General features: G+C 38.1%; 2 protein-coding genes across 2 annotated transcripts; one reads left to right on the forward strand and one right to left on the reverse strand.

The window, feature by feature from the left end:
- Positions 1-386: 386 nt before the first annotated feature.
- Positions 387-7,835, forward strand: LOC144645618 (peroxidasin homolog). Its single transcript, XM_078505183.1, is given in 9 exon segments — positions 387-504; positions 1,323-1,366; positions 1,872-2,478; positions 3,232-3,469; positions 3,897-4,078; positions 4,436-4,728; positions 5,552-5,744; positions 5,746-6,112; positions 7,162-7,835. Coding segments are annotated over 8 exon segments (1,965 nt in total). The 5' UTR covers positions 387-504; positions 1,323-1,352; the 3' UTR covers positions 7,233-7,835.
- Positions 7,836-18,117: 10,282 nt separating this feature from the next.
- On the reverse strand, positions 18,118-24,748 carry LOC144646362 (peroxidasin homolog). The gene is made up of 8 exons (XM_078505919.1): positions 24,671-24,748; positions 23,912-23,955; positions 22,793-23,393; positions 21,764-22,001; positions 21,198-21,379; positions 20,303-20,595; positions 19,328-19,887; positions 18,118-18,870 (listed from the first exon to the last, which is right to left on the reverse strand). The coding sequence occupies exons 2-8, from the start codon at positions 23,923-23,925 to the stop codon at positions 18,800-18,802; spliced, it is 1,959 nt and encodes a 652-aa protein (XP_078362045.1). The 5' UTR covers positions 23,926-23,955; positions 24,671-24,748; the 3' UTR covers positions 18,118-18,799.
- Between the last annotated feature and the right edge of the window lie 372 nt (positions 24,749-25,120).

Here is a 25,120-nt window from a genome sequence, read left to right on the forward strand (position 1 = left end):
TGGGTCATTTTTTCTATGGGCAAATTTACCGCATTAAAAGAAACCTCAAAAATAAAAGTAAATAAAACAGCAACGAAATAATAATAACATAAAATAACCAAGAATGCTTACGACTGAAAAATATTACGACGAATTGGAACGGTAAACTTAAAAAAAAAAATGGACAATTTTTTGTAACAACCCGGCCGGCCGTGACTTTGCCCCCGCTTTAAAGTTATTTCGTCATAAAATAAACAAATAAACAAAATATTGCATTCAGGCTGGTTTGCGTGTCAATTCGGCCACTGGCAAGTTTAGATATCAGCTTTGACGTTTCGAGTGCTTTTGTTATTAAGCCAATAATTACTGTCATGCCACGAAACTCTGCCGACCATCGCGAAGACGTAGAGCTGTATAAAAGAGAGCGCAGTGAACTCATTTTATTACAACAAACAAAGCAGTCCGCCGAACTGACAACCAAGGAATCCTTCTGTCCTGTTTTGGATCCACAAATCGAAACTAGAGGTACGGTATCACGTTTTTAAAATTGTTTGTCTTGTTTTGTTAGTATTGTCTTAATTAAAGTATAAGTTTAAGACAGATTCCACTTTTTATAATTGTCGTTAACTTTTAACACGAAGAACAATTTTTGTTCTTTTTTGTTTTGGTTTGTTTCAAGATTTCGGCTGAAAAACTACGATATCAAAGGATTGTAAGTGAAACAAAATAGTTCTTCTCCACTAAGCGATATACATTTGGCTTTGTAAAAACAGTACTTCTTTGGTGAGGCAAGGAGGGTACTTTGAACCTTTTTGAAGTTTGACAATTGAAAGTTTAAGAAGCTACCAATTTAAAAACAATTTTGAAAACAATCTTAACCTTGAAAGAATCCTGAAAAGTTGCAGCTATTCTCGTGACTTAGGTCTTGAAGTACCAGTGACATTGAGATTAAGTTATTGCATTGAATTTTCCAGCATACTTTGCACGACACCAAAACTACAAGGCACGCGTTTATAAATTCCAGTTAAAACGTGGATCTTAAAGAAGATAATAAGATCACAATATTGTCAAAAAAAACCCGAAACTTTAATTTTATTATGAAATAATCTTAAAGAGGCCCTGCCATGTATCTAGTTAGCGGTGAATTCATAACCGCCCATGTAACTCGTGTAGAAAACCAGGCCTCAGGAGCGCATATAAAAAATGTAAACCGCTAATGATTTGTCGGCGAAGATGCATTTCTTGTGAGTAATTTTAATTAAAACATTATTTTTTTTTAATCGATGACCCCACAAGGAGAATTCTAGTTAAATAATTCTTACTTTGCTGTCATGACTCAACAGATATATAGAGAGAGGCAAGCTAGGAGCAAAATGCAAGCAACAAGGTAACTGTACGATATATTTACTAATTTCAAAGAAACTTTACCTTAAAATTGGTCTTGTTCGGCTACAGTTTAGACTTTGTAAGCTTCTCCGATGTTAATTGTATGATTAGACGAGCCTTGTCACATGACCTTCTCATCTTATTACCAAATGGATGCCAAAAATGAAAAATGGAAGTAGCCATGGTGGAAATTTTTACCTTGGATCTACAAACTTATTGTTCCTCCATGACCACCGTGGAAACCCCCTAAGAGTTTCGTTTTTTCAAGGGCACAACATTACATTGAGTAGAAAGCCCTAAGCTTGCAACAGAAGATGACACAAGTTTTGTTGGTTATGGCGGCATATATCACTCATTGACTTACTCATTCTAGTTCGTTCGCTCATCCATTAAATCATTCATCATTTAACGTTTTCGTCCTTCCTGACTTCCTTTCTTTATTTCTTCCTCCTTCCTTCATTACTTATTAAACACGATATTGATTTGTCACGTTATTTCTTTTGCAGCTTCCTCCTTGGAGTTCTACTCACTGTTGGTTGGTATGATGCCCTTCACGCACTTTCTAGTGACGCCTCCAGTTCTTCCGCACAGCAAGTGGTTGATACACTTAATCTGCCAAACTGCGATCCACTCAAGCTTAGATTGGCGTGTCTCAAGCGCAAGTTTCGCACGTTTGATGGCACCTGCAACAATCTGTGCAACATCACAAGGGGAGCCGTAGGGCAGCCACATCGTCGTTTCGACGGCTTAGATCCTCCAACTGCGTATGAACAACCAAACGACCAACCACGGCTATTCAGTACAGACATCGGACAACTCCCAAATGCCAGGGATGTTAGCTTTAAAGTGTTTCGTAATTTAAACCGGACCGCGGAGTTCACTCACCTTGTTATGACCTGGGGACAATTTTTGGATCACGACCTTACGTTGACTGAATTAACCCCACTTGGAGCAGGCGTCAGCTGCGGTACGAATACTGGCCCGTGCCTCGGTGTCAGTGACAATCCTGACTGCATTTCAATCCCCATTGAGCTAGGGCAAGCGTTAAGAGGCAATCCCAGTGCAACGTGTATTCCATTCAGCAGGTCACTTCGGGACGAAAATGGTGAACAGGTCAGTTGATTATCTCAAATGACTTGCAGTTTGTTTGTTTGTTTGTTTGTACAGTAGCAAATACGCATAAAGAAGTACATCAAATTAAAGCCGAGAAGGTCAGATGAAGTTCAACTACAGTACACAAAATTAACTTCCCAGAAGCATTTTGATTTACTCTTAACATATCAGTTTTGTTTTAAAAGTAGCTATTCCATAATGATGACAATAATAATTACAAGAGTAATGTGTTATAATGACTCGATTAATAATGATTAATTTATTGCTGTAGGTAATAGCTTTACAAAACTCAATAGTTAAACGATCGTCTTGTCTTTTTCATTGTGTATAACCTGAAATAATACCAAAAATCATTTATATACTTCTTTTTTTAATATTTGTCATACATCTACAGTATTCAGTAAACGATAATGCAGAGGAAGATCTCATTACGGACACCTTATAATACGGTCACCTCTTTATGAATGACGTTTACGCCCTTGATCCGAATGATAGTAAAATTAATATATACTCTACAAAGTGACACGATACCTCCAAAGTACGGACACTCTTCTCTTTCGCTTCGGTTCCCGGAGGTCCGACTGTAGGCAGAAACATTAGAAAAACACATTGTGTTGTGTCACGCTGGCATGTAACTCTATTGGCCGAAATCGCTTTATTCTAGATTGTGAAGCTTTGACTGGCTTTTTGATTAAGCGTGCTTATGAAAATGTACGGTCTGTTATTCTAAATGACTACATTTTTCTACGGCAGCTTAACGAGTTAACCTCTTACATTGATGCATCGCAAGTGTACGGCTCGGACCTTGAAACAGCGGACAGTCTTCGTGACCAGGATGCAAACCTGGGGCTTCTGTCTGTTGAACCTTTTATTAACTCCGGCGGACGACCAATTCTTCCACGGGCTGAAGAAGAAGAGTTCTGTAGATCTGCTGATCCTGAGAATAAACCTTGCTTCAGGGCTGGTGACATTCGAGTGAATGAAAATCAAGGTAGGAGACAAAACGAGCTTAACATCATTCATGGCTAGTTTGGAAGAAAATAAACTGAATCTCTATAACATTACCAATTCAAAATTCTTTATCAAGTCAGGCACCATCTTTATAACGCCACAAAAAGAAATAAAATAGAATGGTGCATTAACTACTCGTATGTAAATTTCGCCGGCTTATAAGTCCCGTGGGGTAAAGAAAGACGAGATCAATCGTTTTGCAATGATCGGAACTAGCGAAAACACAGAAGCAGTGCTTATACACATGTTATTTTCCATACGCGTTTCTGATCAAGCCTCTTGTCCTTCTACCACACGTTAAAGGTAAACGTGTCTTGTAAACCGAGACGAAAAGCTTTCCGACATCCTTACTTCTTAGACGGCACTCCCTCTAACCATATTTTATTCTTCTTGTTGTTGTTTGACAGCGTTAATGGCGATCCACGCTCTTTTTGTTCGCGAGCACAATCGTATTGCCAGCTATCTGCACGTACTGAATCCAACGTGGGACAACGAGAGGCTGTTTCAAGAGGCGCGCAGAATCATTGGTGCCCTGATGCAGCACATCACATACAATGAGTGGCTTGAAGTACTCTTCAACGAAACTTTGGTAAGACTTGCATGGAAGAAATGTAGTAAAATCACTCTAGTCCTCTGTCCCGTTGATGAAAATATTCATTTGTAACTTCGTAAATGTAAGGAGCCATAAAAAGTTGGCAGGTTTTTTGTTGGTCCAAAACGTCCGTTTATGGCATGCAAGATGCAGTGTTGTGTACTTAAAGTTTTTGTAAGAGGCCTTTCAACTCCGGAGTCAATCATTGAGGCTGTTCCATATTTTCTCGAATTTACTTATTTACTTATCTGTTTTTATTTATTTATCTATATTTAAATACTTACCAATATAATCATTTAATCATTGAAACTGAACGGTTTAAGGAGCCTGATGACTCTGCGTCTTTTGTTTCAGAGGGAAAACGCAGGCGTTATGTTGGAGCCAGATGGTCAGTTCTTCGAGGGCTACGATCCAGCCGCAAGACCTGAAATGTTCAACGTTTTCTCCACAGCTGCTTTAAGAATGGGTCACACTCTAATTCGGGATGATTTTGCAGTGGATAATGGAACCCGTCCCGTCAGTGATCTGCCAAGAGTAGGACTCGACTTTTTCAAACCAGAGTTTCTGTTTGATGAATCATTTAATATCAACCCTTACGGAGGGATTTTCCTGGGATTGGTTTTAGACAGAGCCTTGCGATTTGATCAGTAAGTGTTTTGTGGCACTTGATGAATTAATTAGCCAATCGGAAGGCAAGAACTACGCAACCGATTGTTTGTGTTTAATAACTAGGTACACCAGCCCTTAAATCAAAACATGGGCCGTGATTTAACAGCTATTAATATTTAAAAACAACTTTTCATTTCAACTTTTTTTTTGTCACCAATGCAATACATTTTTACTTGTCGGGGATTGTGTGGGGGACTGGCGATAATAGTGGATACCTCCATACCACTAACTTCCGAAAGGACGTGAAAATCATGAGTAGATTGTTTTTCAAAATATTACATCTGATTATTAAGTTTCATCTTGCAGCGCCAACGTTCTTACAAAAATTACAAACGGTCCTTCGAGTAGTAAACATTTTTATCTCTTTTCAATGTTAATTTATTAGTGTTAACTCGGCATTTTACCTGGAAACCCCCCTTGGAAGGTTCAAGAAAGTATGTTTAGAGCGATTTTTAACTGAGTGTCGTAAATCCAAATTCAACGTAATATTTTCTCTTGCTCTGGCAAATCACAAAAGACGCAAACAATCCAGTGATCCAATCAAAACTCGAAGAAAAAAGCATGCAGTAAACCAGCGAGCAAAAAGCTGGAATATCGAGTATGAGTGAGTCATGATTAGTTTTGGTTTTGGTTATATTTCAGATTGGTTGAAATGATGACGCGATATTTTTTTCAAGCAAATCATTAAGCGAAGTAATGTAAAACCAAAGCAAATGCCAATTACTTTCGGTACCCAAGTGAAAACTGCTCCATATATACGTAAGTAGTTTGTCATCAGTTTATCTATTTTATTTCTCGTAGAAACTTGGCCGACATCATACGAGAGTTTCTCGTAATAGAAGGTAACATCTTTGCTGACCTTGCCGCATTAAACATACAGCGTGGTCGGGATCATGGCTTGCCAGGATACATCCAGTTCTCAACACTTTGTGGTGGTCCAGCTGCCTCCGGTACAAACTTTGATGCACTGACAAATATACAGTCGTTCCAGCGATACCCGACTGAGTGCAGTTTACCGAAGCGTGGAGGATATCGATGTCTTTGCAGGAATGCTAAGTGAAAATCTTCAAGAGGGCAGCGAGCTTGGGCTAACCACCACCTGCGTAATACTCCGACAGATGAAAGACTTGCGCTATGCCGATCGCTTTTGGTATGAGAGGAACGACCCTTGCACAGGTTTTACCTTGGCTCAACTGACCGAGATACGAAAGCACACTCTCGCCCGGATGATATGTGACAACACTGACGATGTGGACCGTATTCAACCTAAAGTTTTCTTTCGAAGGACTTTTAATGGTGGTGACAATGACTTGATGGACTGCAACAGTCTACCCTTTCTCGACTTGAATGTTTTTAAAGAAGGTAGGCACCTTTTCGCTCTCTTATTTGCATTCAGGTATTCTTATGAAGTCAGAAATTATTATTGACACATATTGTTTTAAAAATCTTCCGATTAACTATTAATAAAATGACCTTTAATTTACCAACCTGGTTTTGAAACTCACCAAATTTTGTCGACGTGATAACAAGACGTCTTAAATTGCGTTCAGCATCTTTCTTAATGTAATAATTTAAAACTACAACATTAGAAGGGAACAACATGCATCTAGCTCCCTTCTTGGGAGATGTTTCTAAGAAGAGAAAACAAGTTTTGTGAAGAGGTTTGCGGAGATGCGCTGGAATGCAAGGGAAGCTCTAATATTTTCAAATTATAAAGATTATAAAAATTATATTTTACAAATTGTGCCATCTTAACTTAACACAAATTGTGCCATCTGCAGCATCTGCAGAGAAGCCGGATAGGTTATAAGAGGGACTCAATGGGCCAGGGTGGTGGCTTTTAAGATTAACGGTTAAAATTTTGGCTTTTTCGCGTACGGCTAACTGTTAATTTATTTCCATGACGATTAAAAGAAGTTAAAAATAAGTTTCTTTTGCTTTTATAAATAAAAATTAATTTCCATTACTGAAAAGCATATTTAAGGTCTTAGGACCATTCTGGGACGATGAAGTGATCTCGTCTGTTTTATTTATAATCGTATCTATAACAAAATTCTCGTTTTTGATTGGTTCTGCGCGCGCCTTTTTGTCGCTTTCGGCGCGCGTCGGGGTTCCTTTATTTCCATTTATTTAATTTTTTTTTCCCCCCCCCTCCCCTTTTTTTTTTTTTTTTTTTTTTTTTTTTTTTTTTTTTCATTTTATCCCCCCTAATTACTGACCGATTTTTTACGGTTAATATATTTTACGGCTAACGGATAAAATTTTCCAATTTTTACGCCTAACGGCTAAATTTTGGCCGTTTAACGGCTAACGGTTAACCCCATTGGAGACCCTCTCATCATGGAGATCAAGTCTCAACGAAAATATTCAACTAAAATATATTGATTTCTTACTATTTCTTTTATTGCTAGAATCTGGACCTGCCTATGAAGGTGGCGCTAGTGAGGGAGCTGGTGGTTGGAGCTCGTCTGTGGGAGCATAAAGCTGTCCTTGGCATCCATGCTTCAGTGTGCAAGTCTTCATTTTAGTCTTAAAACATGCAGTTACCGTTAATATTATATGCAACATAGTTAGTAAACGACCACGTATTCTACAAGTTACTTAATTAACCTTCTCACTATCGTGCGTTGTGCAATATTATGCATGACACAGTATCTAATTGTCTTTACAGTCAATAACCCGCTATAAGCACATGTAATCGTGATATTATTCCTTATTTCTTATAAGACATGCAATTACTTTAGTAAAATAAAGAACAAACTTTGGTTTGATAGAACATCGGGTGATGTCTGTAATCTTTGGGAGGAAATCGGAAATATTTGCTTGCCTTTCAATTTTATCTAATTCGATCGAAATTCTTTAACGTTTTCGCTGGGGTAGTCTTTGTAAGTCTTTTTTCGGCTTATCTTTGATAGTCCTCAAGATTCTGGTCATGCTCGAAAATCTTTGGGCATCTTCGGGTCAACTTTAGACCCTACGTCAGTCAGTTTCAGCTAAACCAGTCAAAATTCAGAAATTTTGTCCTCTATGTTATTAACCAGGTTTTAAACCAATGAAGGGTAGCGTAAACTAATTGCTATTTACAGGGTTTGCTCGAGTGGAATTTGTCAGCTACAGTATTGAGCCTCTTACAACGACACATGTAACTTTTATGTTAGTTTAAATAAACTCAAAAATTATATTACTTGCACACTTCGAGTTGTCTTTGCCTTAAACATGAGTTACTTATCATGCCCACGAATACCATCGTTCCTTTACCCGAGCAAGAAGGAAGGATATGGGTTTGATTCCTGTCAGGGACTCACATTTGTTTTTCTTTGTCTCACGCTTGTGAAACAAGCGTTTGTGGCCACGTGAAAAGGTTTTTCCTAGTTTAGTGGTAGGGCGCTGGACTTGTAATCCGGAGGCCCCGGGTTCAAATCCACCTCCCCCCACTTAGTGGATTCGTCTTTGGTTGTCCCAAATTCAACTCCTCCACGCTTTGAAAATAGCCAACTGGTTAGCCTCCTGCCAGTTGGGGTTTTTAACAAGTTTATGTTCGATTTGCAATATTTGTTTATTTATTTACAGTGTCCACAATTAGCACAACAGTGCTAAATACACTGATACTTAAATAAAGTTATTTATTATTTTATTTTTATTTATTTTTTGCGCTTGTGGTCACGTGAAAAGGTCTTTGCAAATGGCCTATTTGGGCCAAAGCCTCCAAACTCAGCCTAACTGAATAAAGACCATGCTATGTTTTCTATATGAAACGAGAAAACTACACCTTTCGCATTTCACTAGAAAACATAGCATGGTTTTTTATTCAGTTAAGCTGACTTTGGAGGCTTTCTCCCTAATAGGCCCTTTGCAAAAACCTTTTCACGTAACCTTTTCATAAGCAGTTTCGAATTCTCCCAAACTCTTTGCATCAGACTTTTTAAACAAGAAGGAACTATTTTCGCTTCTTTAAAACATAGGCACGCTAAGCGTGCAGGAGTTTTTTTTTCAATTTATGGGGTGGCTTGGGGTGAAACTGGGTTATTGTCCTGTTGGGATGGTTTATACCATGTGTATGGCGGCCCACGGAGTCACTTTTTGCACAATATTTGCTTGCAAACAAAATACCTTTTACGTGCATTTTGATACATCAGAACTGTTTTATTTAATACGTAAATTTTCATCATTTAATTGAAAAACAAAAACTAATTCAATTATCAAAATGTCACAAAATGGCACGTTCTTATTCTGTTTAAGCGGTTATTTTGTTGCTAGCTTTGTAGCAACCGTAACGTGTTACTTTTGTTTGTTACGGAATACTTTTGGCTTTTTGCCAATCACTGAGACATGATATTGTTGTTTTTCTCACTTTCGTAACATGAGATAACACGATACCCTTGTTTTTCTCGAAAAAGCCACGTTTCCATATAGACATTGAACGAAAAGTACTATAATAAACGAAGTAATAAACGCATAAAATCAAAAACCACTTTCTTCGGGAAAGTTCTTTAAAGAGCAGTACACCTGGAGTATTTGTTTCCTGTCAGAACTGTTCAACAAAGATTTTCGTTCATTCAAAACCTAAATTCTGTTCAACAAACAAGAACTAATTGAGTTATCAAATTGTCACGGAATGGCACGCTCTTATTTTGTTTTTGCTATCGATCGTAGTTGCTTTTAACAGCAAAGTTAAAACTTGTACCGGTTCATTAAATGTTTGAACGAGATGTTTTACAGTTGATTTCAGTTTACTTTGGCCGCCCGCTTTGCGAAGTTTGTTGGGAAATTGGAAACTTTGTTATGAAGTTGCCAGTTACGTTGCGAGTTTGCGAATCAAATTGCGAACTTCGATAAGTTTCCAACTTCGACCCGACTGAACTTTCGAAGTTTTGGTAGTTGAGGAGAAACAAGACATGTTGCTCGAAAGTCATGGCGATTTCTGAACTCGAAGATTTTAGAGCTTGTCAAGGAAAATTGAAGTAGCTTGAAGTGCAAGACAACGTTTCGCATCAGCGATCACGTGATTTGCCGATAAATAAATTTTATGCAGGTAGAAATTTGGTCAAATTTCAACTTTTTTGTATGAAAACACATATTTAACGATTTCTGTGAGGCACAATCTTCACTGTCTTCAATTTCAAGTCTTCTGCGTTTGTAAACCGGATGAAACTGGATGGTTTACCCATATGTAAAATTGATTTTAATCGAAACCGACGCAACGCGACAGACTAATTTGTTCGAGACAACATGTTTACGGCTCGCTGAACATAAAAGTTTTTTATTTTTATGACATTTGTTTCCAACAGTTTAGCGTAGCAAAGCCCTTTTTGATAACATAATTATAGATGGTTTTATTAATTTCGGGCCGAAGTTGGGAACTTTGTATCGAAGCTCACAATTTGATTCACAAACTCGCAACCGATTTGGCAACTTCATAACAAACTTTCCAATTTCCCAACGAACTTCGTAAAGCGGACGGCAAAAGTAATGACAACATTATTCTTCAAATCTGCTTTGTGTTATATGTTATTTTTACTACGGTCAGGAAAGCTAGCCAAACGTACGCTCGAATAAGACGAATAACAAGTTAGTGTTGGGCCTTTTGCTCACGGCGTGTGCGTTGCAAGCAGGCGAGCGTTACGAAAAACGTTTTTATCCAGGGTTAAATCACAACTCACCGATTCCGCGTCCTTCTAATCTAAAAACTTCGAACGAAATTGCTGACTACAACTGTGTCAGATTGCTTTCCCCTTTATAAACTACAATTTGATTGGTTCCGATAGTACCTGAAATCTGATTGGTGTGACAAACAAACATACTTCACCCACTGACTGATTCACGGAACATCATGCCGACTAAAGAGCTATTTTTGAAAAAATAACTCAAAAATGATATAAAGCATAAATGCAATGATACCTGATAAGACGTATTTACACGCGTCATTCAAAACGACTACACAATCTAAGCGCGCGTTTATGAAACTCACTGGTCAGCAGTTCCGTGCATTTAAAGAGTATTTTATTGAAATGTGATGGAAGTCAATGAAGACTTTCTTTTGAACTAAATTAACGGGGTCGCCGAAGGGGCTATAAAAAAAGTTTCGCTTACCGTATTTGAAGAAAAAAATCTGATGTAACCATTACCCGGGCTTAGCACGGAGTCATTAGGCAGTTTAAGATACGCTACGGCGAAGCGCTACTACGGCTGCCGGAAGTAATTTTCTCCAAATATAAGATACTGCGCATGTCAGTCAGTCACGTCCAGCCGTAGACAATCTCGTTCCCAGAGCCTACGTTCCCCTTGACCAGCGGTCGGGAAACTCAACGACTCTGGACGAATCCAAACCGTAACCAGGAAATCCTGGTTCCGGTGTGATTGTGCGCGTGCGCCAGAGATTGCAAGATTCTTTTGCGCACGCTCCACGTTCCACTGAATAATTAAAAAGTCATTCGACCGTTAATTCATTCACAGGAGACAAGACATGTCTGCGGTTTTATGCAAATTCAGGTCGTGTCACGTAATTGTAATTAATGCTGTTTTGGGATTATTCTCTACTGTTAAACATCGTTATACATTAAACATGCTTATTTAAGTGAAAAAGAATTGCTCTGAGACTGTTGATGTCGTCTCCAAACAGAAATACATCCAAAAACTGCACATATTACGCTTGCGTGCACAATCTGTGATTTGCATAAAGCACAGACTTTCAATTCCCCAGGGGCCAGGACAACCATCCCGACGCACGTTCAAATTTTGGCGCGTTACAGATCGACCAATCAGAAGTGTTTTCGTTGTTTCAGCGGCTTTTTAGAATAGCCCAGAGGTCCCGATCCCTGGCGCAGACCAGAAGGATCGCGGCCTCTGGGGACGAGATTGAGCCGTAGAGTAAGGATGGGCCGATACAGGTTTTTCAAAACGATACGATATCGATACGATATTTGCCTTTTTTCTCGATATCGATATCGATATCGATATTATGACGTCATTTCCGTCCTGACGTCATTGGTTTGTCACGTGACCATACAAAGGACAGACCGGGCGTTATAAATGTTAGCCAAGAATGTTGATTTTGGTCTTTTCGGTTCACTGTTGCATCAGCAATGTGTGGACATCAAGTCAAGGCAAGAAAAATTCAAATATTGACAAGAACATCAATATTTCTTTGAGCAAAATCGCATTTTCAAACCTCACGTGCTGACCAGAAGACCGCAGGCTCAGGTCACGTGTGCAGTATCGAAAACGTATCGAAAGTGCGATATTTTTCGAAAGTATCGATACTTTTCAAAATTGTCAAAATATCGGTGTATCGAATATTTGGTATCCAGTATCGGCCCATCCTTACCGTAGAGTGAAATCTGACTACGCGAGGCATCGGGAGGTTTTGCCGTAGTGGTAGTACGTCGGATTTTATTCGCTTCTCTGTCCTTTTTCGACGAGTTTCTCAGCATTTTAAGAGTTCCAACGAATACTGTATCCTTTGAATTTAATTGTAGTCGAAAAATTGTCGCGTTTGTCGCTCATAAGCTTAAAAAGTCTTATCCTGAATTTGACGAATTCGTTCGGTGCAAGTGTCGGTATGGACAAGAAAAGTACTCGTGTTGAGCGTGCGATTTTTTGTCTTCACAGTTTAGTGGAGATGTACTATAGCTGTATAAGTATCCGCTACCATTTTGCTTCGGTGAGTACTGGAATATTTCAGTTCATAACTCGGTATTCTTTGCGATATTCGTATTTTTAAAATTAAACATTTCATCGATTTTAATTGTTGCTGTGTTGCTGTGTATTGCTGCTGTAGAAAGAATCTCTCGCTCAGAACTATTCTGTTAGTCCTAGCAAAGCAAACAACAACTATATATATTTTTGAGCGAAGCCATTCGGCTGTGGAAAACTAAATAAAAGAGATTTTCAACTCCTTAGCCTATGTTTCTTTGTATTTCGCCTTGCTTTTACACTACATTTGGCGGACTGCCGAGACGTACTCTCCCCAGACCTTTTCGGTTACGGTAGCCGTAGTAGCACCTCGCCGTAGCGTATCTTAAACTGCCTATTACTACTGCAATTAAGAGATAAGTAACATGAATAACTAGTAGTAATTGGAAATTATGGGAGTGCGTTCGGTAGGGTGGGGTGATATGGGGGGGGGGGGGGGTGCAGGGAAAGCTGGAGGCAAAGAGTGGGAAGTATGATATTATGTTTTCATATTTTCTTGATATTTGAGGTCTGTCCATGTAAAAAATGTAAGACATTGCTCAAGCTGATGAAACCTGATCTGCTTGTATCAACCCATCTTTCTAAAGCATAAGAGGAGAATGAAGCCTTTTGATTGTGCCAAGCAAAGTGGCTAAAGAACTTAATGAATCCAAATAGAGTACAATGTATATCTAGTAGATACCCTTGAAAATGTTTGTATAGTTATTTGTAACATTTACTAACAGTAACAAACGACTTTTAAACTGAAATGAAGCCACACCAAAAATTTTAATATCAGTCCATTAGGAACAGTTTTTTGTTTCGACAATCATAAAATACAATAGATGTGTTAAAAGAAATTTTGGGGGTTGTAAAGAAACTCAACAGTAATTTAAAATGACTCAACAACTTGAAATAGTCTGCATTCATCTTGTCAATGCTTAGTGGCCGATGGGAATTTGGTGTATTATGGAGTCTCAGAAGTCTGTATGCAGAGAGAAGTTGAATCTGTCACGCAAAGCAGCTGAGTTGACACATCACAACTCGGTGTCATCACCGCGGCGCAGCACCTGTTTCCTAGAAAACAAACCACCACACAGCTTTCTAGTTTTCTGATAAGTAGCTTTAAGCACATATTTTGCTACTAATAAGCTTACTTCGAATAAATAGTTACAACTTCACTTACCTTGGGAAAACTGCGAAAAATATTTGAAATAAGCGAAGGCAAAGGAACAAAAAAAGCACACAGTAAAGCACAGTCGAAAGTACTGATGGATTACCAGCTCTGAGCCTGTTATCTTTTCACCGCTTTTGTTGTGTTAGCGAGAAGCAAAAATACTCATTATACAACTTTCGGGAACTTTTCACTAACGGCCACTATTTTATCGACGTTCGGTGGCGGACTAAAACTCCACCGCCCTGGATAAAACCCTGTTATGCTTTCCATGTTATTTTTCGTATTATTTTAACTTCGGCTACACGTTTCGGCCATTTCTTCAAGCAAAACAAGTTTGTACGATTCCAAAATCGACGCCATATTGCTCTGCATGGGATCGATGGGATCGAGGCTAAGGTCGGCCAGCCAGTTGACCCAAGATGGCGTCCAAACCTCAAAACCACTCAGCTTCAACAATACCCACGTGACTGAGTTCGGAAAAACGACGCGATTAGTATGCGTTCTCCTTCGTCGAACGCAAATATCGGTATTTCTGATACTGGTATTTAATTTCTGATAATAAACATTCTGTATAAAGACTGCACTATTTCGTAATGCTCACTACCAAAAAGTATGTGTTTTTGGGTATTGGCGTGTTGAATTATATAACTATAAATGCCAAGTTTCTGACGGCCCGACCAAACAGTCACCAGTGAATGATGGGAGAAAAATTACTGCAAAAATTTGTCTTACTTCCGAATTCATCAAAATTTGAAGGACAGGATGTTAATAGATTTGGCTAATTACTGGGTAAGTTTCAGGGGAGACACTTGATTGTGGCCTACATGATGATTTTTTCTTATTTTCGCCTTGCACGGAGACAATATGGCGGCCGTATGCGCCGGATAGCGAGTTGAATATTTTCATCTAGAAGTCATCCTAAACATAATTTTCGATGAAGAAGGAGATCCTTGTGGTATTTCATTTGATGAAAGAAACAATTTAAACAGGAAACTCAGAGCGAAATATCAAGGTAAGTGATCGATAAATTTTCGAGCACATGGTTTCGCAAGGGCAAAACAATTGAGCTTACGGTCTTGAAATGCGAGGAAATACTCTTCAGGTTGCCTTTATAAATTCGAATTCTTCCCTGTTACATGAAATATATCCATAATGAATTCACATGTGGGGTGAACGAAGGTGTTTTGAGGCGGTTTAGGTACCGGGGTTTAGGTCAAGCGACGCTAATTTGAGAACCAGTAATTCTGTATGTTTGTATGTTGCCATGACGAAATGTGATCGGCCTATAATTGTTCTCTATAAAAATTCGTATTTAATTCTAGATTTTATATTTTGCAGCCAGATTTTCAGGACGTGTTATAGATATAACATGGAACATTTTTCTTTAGAACACCTCAAATTCATGTCATTTTGGGAAAATTACATTTTTCCACAATTCTTGGTTTGCGACCACGTGACAAGGCGGCCATGTTGGATGACAAAACAATAAGACATGTTTTTGCGGAATTTGCATAATAAAATAGTTTAGTTCCCAACGGATGAGAACGCTTTGTTCCTGTCATGCAACAGGGCTGCTGTGACGTCAGCTGCAAACCAGCAATTATGAAAAACATTATTCAAATTTATGCTAATAAAGTTTTTTTTACTGAAATATTATAGGCTGTCATGATATTTTTTTCTAAAAAGCCCATTTTGTAAACTTTCAAAAGAGATATCGTAGTCCGCACTGCTGTACATACGTTGTTGAGATATTAAATAAACATGAAAACCACCTTAGGAGCCTTAATTATAAATGACGAAATAACTTTAAAGAGGCAATGCCACGGAAGGACGGCATCTAAAAGAAACTAGCCAATTTGTTTCACTTTTGTCTTTCTTGACTCGTTTTAATCGTCCTTGGTTAGTAACCATCGTATAGTTTCCGTTTATTATTTCTTTTTTTCGATTCGATGGTTAATTGAACACTGAAAAAATAACTTAAAATAACTCGACATTGCTCCTTTAACTTTGTTTGTAGGATTCAAAACAAAGTGGTCACAGATAAAGCAATGTTGCCGAGACACATTACCCCGAAATGGTGTCTAGTTATACATGTGAGTTTGATCAGAAAGACAAAAAAAACTCAGATCTGATTGGTTAGTAGCAGTCCCTATTGGAGCATTTATCGGGAAGTTTACGCGTCATCACGGTCTGTGTTATTGGATACGTCATATTTACGCGCTTTTTTTCTCACCATTGCATTTAAGGTGGCTTAATACAGTTTTGAGGGGGTAAGCGAGCCCAACTTTTAACTCTCTTTAAAAATATTCAGGAATGTTCTTTCTTTCTCTTATTACTGTTTCCTAAAGCGTATAGCCATCATATGCGACATTTGACCAATAAAAATGCTAATAAACAATCAATAAAGAGCCAAAATGAATGGCCGAGTGCTAGGAGGAAACTGGGCACTAGTTGTTTTAACAGCGTTTTTCTCAAAATCTACCCGTATGACCCCACCTCAAAGTTTCAGGAATTACAAATTGGCTTTGATTTAACATTCATGCAGGATAAAATAAAAATCTGTAATGGTGACGTAGTTAATTCTCAAACTTGAGCGGTTTTACCCCTAAAAAATCCAGTTGACTCTTGGTTTTAGGCCATCGTAACTTGATTAAAAATATAACACAAACAGCGGTGATAAACATTATGAAAAATCGCATTTTTATACTTGACGTTTCGTATGCTAAGCTACATACATTTTCAAAAGTATGACCGTTACAATTTTGGCAACTATTTATATATTGTTATGAAAGGGGTCTGGAGCCGAGACTGAGACAATTGATCTACAGCAGTAACTTAATATTTACATTAGGTTAATAAAGTAACAACCTCTCACTGCCGACATTGGCATTTAAAGAAGGTTGTAGTTCATGAATGTATAAGGTCTCTTTAATCTTGCAGTGGAGGTCAGTTTTGCCTGACGCAAGGATTTCAAAATGATCCCATTTGATGTTATGGCCTGTGGTTTTTATGTGATCAGCAATAGCTGATGGATGGTCGCATTTAGTGAGGGCCTTAAAGTGTTCCCCTTTCATAACAATATATAAATAGTTGCCAAAATTTTAACGGTCATACTTTTGAAAATGTATGTAGCTTAGCATACGAAACGTCAAGTTTATATAAATGCGATTTTTCATAATGTTTATCACCGCTGTTTGTGTTATATTTTTAATCAAATCCAGTTGAGCCACCTTAAGTGCTTGTCGTACTCCTTGATTTCTGAAGGATAAAAACTCGTTGAGTCCGATTCTTAATTATTTCAAAGGAAATTCATTGTTGACTTTTATCATAATTCCATAAATTTGGTAGGTGCCATGTGAAAAGAAGAAGCACTCTGCTGACCCTGAGATTTATAAAAGCGCGCTCTGATTGTGCAGACGTTCTCAATGAGGTATGTACATACGTCTTTTGAGGTATCACTGCATTTAAGCTTTACATTATTTTCAAATGAACTAGAAAATAGCCGCTTCTTGTTCAAGTAATCTGATGAAAACAGTTTGGGAGAATTCAAAAGTGTTGATGTAAAGGCAACGTGAAAAGGGTTTTGTTAAATGGCCTATAAGAGAGAAGGCCTACCAACTCAGCCTTAGTGAATAACAACACATGACAACAGGTACTTTGTCTGTTTACGTGTATTACACAACATGGTGCATTTCTTAATTTGCCATCGTCTGCAAAGCAGTAACTTTTACTATGTGTTTCTGTTATCACGACCGTGGGACAAAGGAAAAACTCTGAATCACCGACAGCAATTAAAATCATAACCTTCTTCCTTGCTCGGGCAACGATGGTATTTGTTGACACATTAAGGGGGGTCCTTCTTAACTACAGATCTAGAGCAGTTGCTAAGGAATTTCTCAAGATGGTTTTTGGTGGCAAGCTATTTTGAAAAGTTCGGCAATGTTTAAAGGTCAATTTTTGGTGGGGAGGACAACTGAATTGAAAAAAATTGATATTGCACGCGCTTAACTAATGCTAGTCCCAAACTGCGTGCTAGAATTTGAAATCCCTAAAACTTTTGAGAGAAAAGTGAAGTTTCAATTTTTTTTTTCAAAGAATTAGAGATTACATATCTTTCTTTATAATCCTTCGTATGGAATTACCATTTACATGTAAGAAAGGAACGCTACTGAAGAAAGTCCAAAAATACGAGTCTTTATTACGCCATAACTTTAATAATAATGCGAATTTCCTAAAAACCATACCATAAAATCTGTTGACACTGATTTTAATTCCTATATCTAAACGCTATTTCAGTTTTAGGGTTTTTTCTATTCTGGTGACGTAACTTGTCAAATATGGCCGTGTTTTGAAACTTTTTGAAGGACTCTTCAATAGAACTAAGATGTGCAAAAATCTCATCCATATGAGGTTCGGTTTCCAAAATTTGACGGTCAGAAATCTTTCTTAGCAACAAATTGGTACTTAAGAAGGACCCCCCTTAAGTTAGTCATGTTAAAGGCAAAGACAACTCGAAGTGTGCAGTTACTTTCTAAGTTTATTTCCACCAGCATAAAAGCTACATGTGTCGTTGAAATATTAACAACAGGAAACTCAATAACGTAGCTCAATAACGTAGCTGTAAATAGTAATTGGTCAAAGCTAACTTTGTTTATAACCTGGTTTATAACACAGAGGACAAAATGTCTTATTCCTGACTGGTTTAGAAAGAGGACATTTTAACCATTTTTGTTAATGGAGGATTTCCTTAGCTAGGCGAGGACCAACGTAGAGTCCAAAATTGACCTGGAGATGCCTAAATGCCTTAAGATTTTCGCAGAAGACCAGACGTTGAGATGACCCCAAAAAGGAAAAAGATTTTCAATTTATATTAAATAAAGGGCCAGCAAATATTTTCGATATCCTCTCAAAGATTGCAGACGATCAAGCGATATTCTGGCGCACCAAACTTTGTCCTTTATGTTATAAACAATCGAACACATGTCTCATAAGAACTTACGATAAATATCGCGATTATTCGAGCCTATAGCGGTTATTGACTGAAAGGGCAATTAAATATTGTGTCATGCATAACATTGGCTAACTAGCACGATAATGAGTTGCACACAACTAACTGTGTTGCACACAATATTACAGTAATTGTATGTTTTAAGACTAAAAATAAAAACTTGCACACTGAAGCATGGATGCCAAGGACAGCTTTATGCTCCCACAGACGCGCTCCAGCCACCAGCTTTCTCACCAGCGCCACCTTCATAGGCAGGTCCAGATTCTAGCAATGAAAGAAATATTAAGAAATCAATATATTTTAGTTGAATATTTTAGTTGAGACTTGTTCTCCATTTTAACCTGGTAGGCCTCCTCCGCATATGTCACTTGGTAATGTTTCTGGGCTACGTATAAATTTAAGTATTACAATATAACAGTTTCCCTCTTCTTTCCGCGCGTCTCCGCGAACCTCTTCACAAAACTTCTTCTCTTTTCTTGGAAGAAAGAAGAAGGGAGCTAGATGCCTGTTGTTCCTCTCTAATCGTCTATTTCTAACAATCCCATTTAGAAAGATGCTGAACATCACGGGATAAACGTTGCTACCTTTTAAGACCAGTTTGATAAGAGTTTATTCATAAATAGTTTGTCGAAACATTTTTTAAACAAATATGCGTCAATAACAATTTCTGACGTCATTATGATACCCGATTGCAAATAAGGAAGATAAAAAAAATGCCTACCTTCTTTAAAAACATTCAAGTCGAGGAAGGGCAGACTGTTGCAGTCCATGAATTCGTTGCCACCACCACCTCCAGTCCTTCGAGAGAAAACTCTAGGTTGAATACGATCCACATCGTCAGTGTTGTCACATATCATCCGGGCGAGAGTGTGCTTTCGTATCTCGGTCAGTTGAGCCAAGGTAAAACCTGTGCAAGGGTCGTTCCTCTCATACCAAAAGCGATCGGCAGCGCGCGAATTGCTCAGCTGTCGAAGTATAACGCAGGTGGTGGTTTGTCCAAGCTGGCTGCCCTCTTGAAGATTTTCACTTAGCATTCCCGCAAAGACATCGATATCCTCCACGGTGCGGTAAGTTGAACTCAGTCGGTATCGCTGGAATGACTGTATATTTGTCAGTGCATCAAAGTTTGTACCGGAGGCAGCTGGACCACCACATGCGGTTGAGAACTGGATGTAGCCTGGTAAGCCATGATCCCGACCACGCTGTATGTTTAATGCGGCAAGGTCAGCAAAGATGTTACCTTCTATTACGAGGTTCTCTCGCACGACATCTGCCAAGTTTCTGCAAGAAAAAAGAATATTTGCTACTTGGATATCGTTTGTTATTTTTGTAAGGCGCTGCGAGACGTAACATGATAATCACACGTGATAATTTTGAAAAAAGAAAATCTACTCATGATTTTTATTTAATTTCCTTTCAGAAGTTAATGTTATGGAAGTATCCAATATTATCACCAGTACCCTCAAAAAGAAAAAAACGTATTTGTGACAAAAATAACTGATGTGAAATGAAAAGTTCTTCCAAATATTTATAGTTGTGAAATCACGGTCAATGTTTTCGACGTGGATGTGTGATGTAACTCAATTGAAGGGCCGGTGTACGAAGTTATTAAACACAGACCATAGGCTACGTTGTTCTTGCTTCGCGATTCGCTAATGAATTAAAAAAGTGCTACAAAACATGGCAAAACACTTACTGATCAAATTGCAAGGCCCTGTCTAAAACCAATCCCAGGAAAATTCCTCCGTAAGGGTTGATGTTAAATGAGTCATCAAACAGAAACTCTGGTTTGAAAAAGTCGAGTGCTACTCTTGGCAGATCTCTGACGGGACGGGTTCCATTATCAATTGCAAAATCATCCCGAATTAGAGTGTGACCCATTCTTAAAGCAGCTGTAGAGAAAACGTTGAACATTTCAGGTCTTGCGGCTGGATCGTAGCCCTCGAAGAACTGACCATCTGGCTCCAACATAACGCCTGCGTTTTTCCTCTGAAACAAAAGACGCAGAGTCATCAGTCTACTTAAACCGTTCAGTTTCAAAAGATTAAATAATTATGGTGGTAAGTATTTAAATATAGATAAATATATAAACAGATAAGTAAATTGTAGAAAATACAGAACAGTTTCCCGTGATCCAGCTCGTTATTCTGTAGTTTAAAAACTTTAAATGGTCAATTGTATTAGATTCGCCTTATACAACATACAGATATGATTAAAAGTACCACACATTGTTTTAAATAGAATATTCCTAAGAGATACTCGATAGCTTTCGTTTTAGTGGTCACACACTAGTTTTTATTTCACCCTGTGCAGCAGAAAAACAGTACCACATAAAAAAATAACTAAATAGCCATTTTTGTTGTAACACAGTAGGGTTTCCTTGCCTGTTGAAAATTTACAAACACAGTCAATGACTTAAGGTCTTACTCCGGAGTTCCATGTGCGGGCGTTTTGGACCAACAAAAAAATCTCGCTTTTTCTCCATGGATCCTTACATTTAAGAAGTTACAAGTGAATATTTTCACACGTATTTTCATCAACGGGACAGAGGACTGGAGTGTATTACAACATTTCTTCCATGCAGGTCTTACCAAAGTTTCGCTGAAGAGTACTTCAAGCCACTCATTGTATGTGATGTGCTGCATCAGGGCACCAACGATTCTGCGCGCCTCTTGAAACAGCCTCTCGTTGTCCCACATTGGATTCAGTACGTGCAGATAGCTGGCAATGCGATTGTGCTCACGAACAAAAAGAGCGTGTATCGCCATTAACGCTGTCAAACAACAACAAGAAGAATAAAATATGGTTAGAGGGAGTGTCGTCTAAGTAGCAAGGACGTCGGGAAGACACTTTTACCTTCAACGTGTGGTAGAAGGACAAGAGGCTTGATCGGAAACTTGTATGGAAAATAACATGTGTATAATTTGATTTTGCAAAACGGTCGATGTCGTCTTTTTTTACCCCCGGACATAAGGGGGATAAGTAGTTAATGCACTATTCTATCTTATTTTTTGTGGCATTAAAAAGTTGGTGCAAAAAAAGTTTTAGCAATGTCCTCGTGGACTTGATAGAGAATTTTGAATTGGTGCTGTTTTAAAGATTTTTTAAAAAATAACTTCGAAATAAGCAATGACGTTAAGCTCCCTGTGTCTCCTACCTTGATTTTCATTCACTCGAATGTCACCAGCCCTGAAGCAAGGTTTATTCTCAGGATCAGCAGATCTACAGAATTCTTCTTCTTCAGCCCGTGGAAGAATTGGTTGTCCGCCGGAGTTAATAAAAGGTTCAACGGACAGAAGCCCCAGGTTTGCATCTAGGTTACGAAGACTGTCCGCTGTTTCAAGGTCTGAGCCATACACTTGTGATGCATCAATGTAAGCGGTTAACTCGTTAAGCTGCCGTAGGAAATTTTAGTCATTTAGAATAAAAGAAGACAGTATATACATTTTCATAAGCACGCTTAATCAAAAAGCCAGTGAAAACTTCAAAATCTAGAATAAATGAAAACGATTTCCTTTCAAGGGGTAGAGTGTATATTCATTTTACTATCTTTCAGACCAAGTGCATGCGTGAACGTCATTCATAGAGAGGTGACCCGGTATTGTAAAGGGTTCTGTAATGAGAGCTTCCTCTGCATTATCGTTTACTACATACTTTTCTTTTAACCAACGCTATATTTAAACTAGCTTTGTAGCTTTAGATGCACGAAAATAGAAGTATATAAACGCTTCTTTTTTCACGTTACACTTATTGACAAAGATAAGACGATCGTTTAATTAAATATTGATTTCTGTAAAGCACTATTAGACTTCGATGAAAGTATCGCATAATGATGAATTATTATTCAAGTCATTTTAACTATACATTTCTCTTGTAATTATGTAATGTTTAATAAATGAGAGCGTGTTTATCAAGTTTAAAAAGAGGGCAGCCGGTTTTTATAAAAAAAAAAATTTGAAAAAAGTAATAAAAAAAAAAAATTAAGATTGTTATAATTATAGAATAGCTAGTTATAAAACAAAACTGATATATTAAAGAGTAAATCAAATGCTTCTGGGAAGTCAGTTAACTTTACTGTAGTTTGTCTTTGCCTGACTATCTGGGCTTTAATGTTCTTCTTTATGAGTATTTGCTACTGTACAAACAAACAAACTAGCCTGGAATTCATCTAGAATAATCAACTGACCTGTTCGCCATTTTCGTCCCGAAGTGACCTGCTGAATGGAATACACGTTGCGGCGGGATTACCTCTCAACTCATTCGCGGGTTGGATTGGGATTGAAATGCAGTCAGGATTGTCATTGACATCGAGGCACGGGCCAGTATTCGTGCCGCAGCTGACGCCTTCTCCAAGTGGGGTTAGTTCTGTCAAGGTAAGGTCGTGATCCAAAAATTGTCCCCAGGTCATTACGAGGTGAGTGAAGTCCGCGGTCCGGTTTAAATTTCGAAACACTTTAAAGCTAACTTTCCTGGCATTTGGGAGTTGTCCGATGTCTGTACTAAACAACCGTGGTTTGTCGCCCGGTTGTTCATACGCAGGACCCAAGCCTTCAAAACGAACATGTGGCTGACCTACGGCTCCCCTTGTGATGTTGCAGAGATTGTTGCAGGTGCCATCAAACGTGCGAAACTTGCGCTTGAGACACGCCAATCTAAGCTTGAGTGGATCGCAGTTTGGCAGATTAAGTGTATCCAAAACTTGCTGTGCGGAAGAACTGGAGGCGTCACTAGAAAGTGCGTGAAGGGCATCATACCAGCCAACAGTGAGTAGAACTCCAAGGAGAAAGCTGCAAAAGAAATAACACGACAAATCAATATCGTGTTACATAACGAACAGACACACGAAGGAACGAACGAGCGGACGAACGAACGAACGAACGAACGAACAAAACGAACGAATGAATGAATGAATGAATGAATGAATGAAGAAGAAGAAGAAGAAGAAAAGTAATAGAATGAAGAATAGGAAAGAAAAAGTGAAAGAATGAATGATTATATGAATGATTACATGAATAAATTGATATGAATAAATGATATGTTCATTGCAAAAAAAAAAACTCTGTTTAAAAATGCACTTTATTTTCCATGCTTCTATGCCTCTTGCTGACGCCAGTCCAAAGCTAAAGTTTCGAATATTGATCCAAGTTTTGAGTTGGAAACTCTAGATCTTATATAAATGATTCAAGTTCTGCTCAAAATCGTTGCAAAGGTTGTTATACTTACCATGGGTGCGGACGTATTAACTCAATAATTTTAATCGTGGCATTAAGATAGCATCAATTTATTCATCGCAACTTTAACGTACCTTGTCGCCTGCATTTTGCTTTTGAACTGCCTCTCACTTTACACCTGTGAAATAATTGCACAGTATTTTATTAGTATTGGATCATCGAAACAATTTGTGGCATTAGCAACGTGAAATACAGGGCACCTAGCCAACGACAGATCCGAAACATTAAAATCGTAAACCATTGTATTCATCTACGATTTAGGTACATGTTTTTGACCGTGTCAAAAACAGCGGCGACTAACGCTTGATTCCAAATTGGTACTGATTCGGAACGTTTATCTTGCCTTTTTTCACTGTGCAAATTGTATTGAGCAATTAACTAAAAATTAGTTGGGGTTTTTGGTGCCATTATTTCTTTGATGTGTTGCTGACCTAATTGTGTCGATTTTAAGGCCAAAGAAGTAAAATAACGGACGCCGTTTAAATTGGTGGGCAAAACAGAAAAAATAATAAAAATAAACGTCTTCGTTTGAAGTAAGTCGCGAATTAGAGACTGGGATCAGTAATATAAAAGCAAAATAAAACAAACAAACAAACCTACAAAACAAAGACAAGAAATAAGAAAAATACGACATTCCAAAAGCTTCGTAAGTTTTGAAACGTTTTGAACCACTATTCAAAGATAACGTTTTGGCAGTACAAAATATATTTCATTCAAATAAATATGCCTCTTCAGTCATACTTAAAACTCTTTCCTTTACGGTCTCCGCAACATAAATTGCTCAAAAGTAAACTAAAACAGTGGTAAAAGTAATTCTAAGAACTTATTAGTACCTGTAAATTTGAGTAGCGAACAAGACAGACCAAATGTTTTCCTTGATGCAGTATCTCTTCAGCGGAGAACCTTGCTTGTTGTAGTGAAATGAGTTGATCGTGCTTCCTTATATACAGCCAATTTTCTGCTTTCCTCGACATGATGGGTAACGTTGTGACAGTAATTAATCATTGAATAACAAAGGCACTTTTTAACTTCAAAGCTGATATCCAACAATGCTTGTGGTCCATCCGTGACTATTTTCAGAAGCCCACGCAAGCGGCGAAAGGGTTACTGAAGTCAATATCCTGTTGATTTTATGACGAAATCACTTTAATTTTCTTTGTACCATTCATCAAACAAAATAGAAATCGATATGGCAATATTGCTGAACCGCAATATCACAACGCTTTGCCGGTTGTTGTGTGGACTTTGAAATGCTTCAATGAAACAAAAGAAATTGATTGTAT

This window comes from Oculina patagonica, chromosome 3, assembly GCF_052425735.1.
Source record: "Oculina patagonica isolate OP01 chromosome 3, crgOcupat, whole genome shotgun sequence".
NCBI lineage: Eukaryota > Metazoa > Cnidaria > Anthozoa > Scleractinia > Oculinidae > Oculina > Oculina patagonica.

Bases quoted from the DNA above. Each gene is read 5' to 3' on its own strand.
- LOC144646362 (XM_078505919.1), bottom strand. The intron at 21,380-21,763 runs GTAGGAGACACA...GTTGTTTGACAG, and splicing joins TCGAGTGAATGAAAATCAAG to CGTTAATGGCGATACACGCT. The intron at 18,871-19,327 runs GTAGGCATTTTT...TTTCATTGCTAG, and splicing joins CTTGAATGTTTTTAAAGAAG to AATCTGGACCTGCCTATGAA.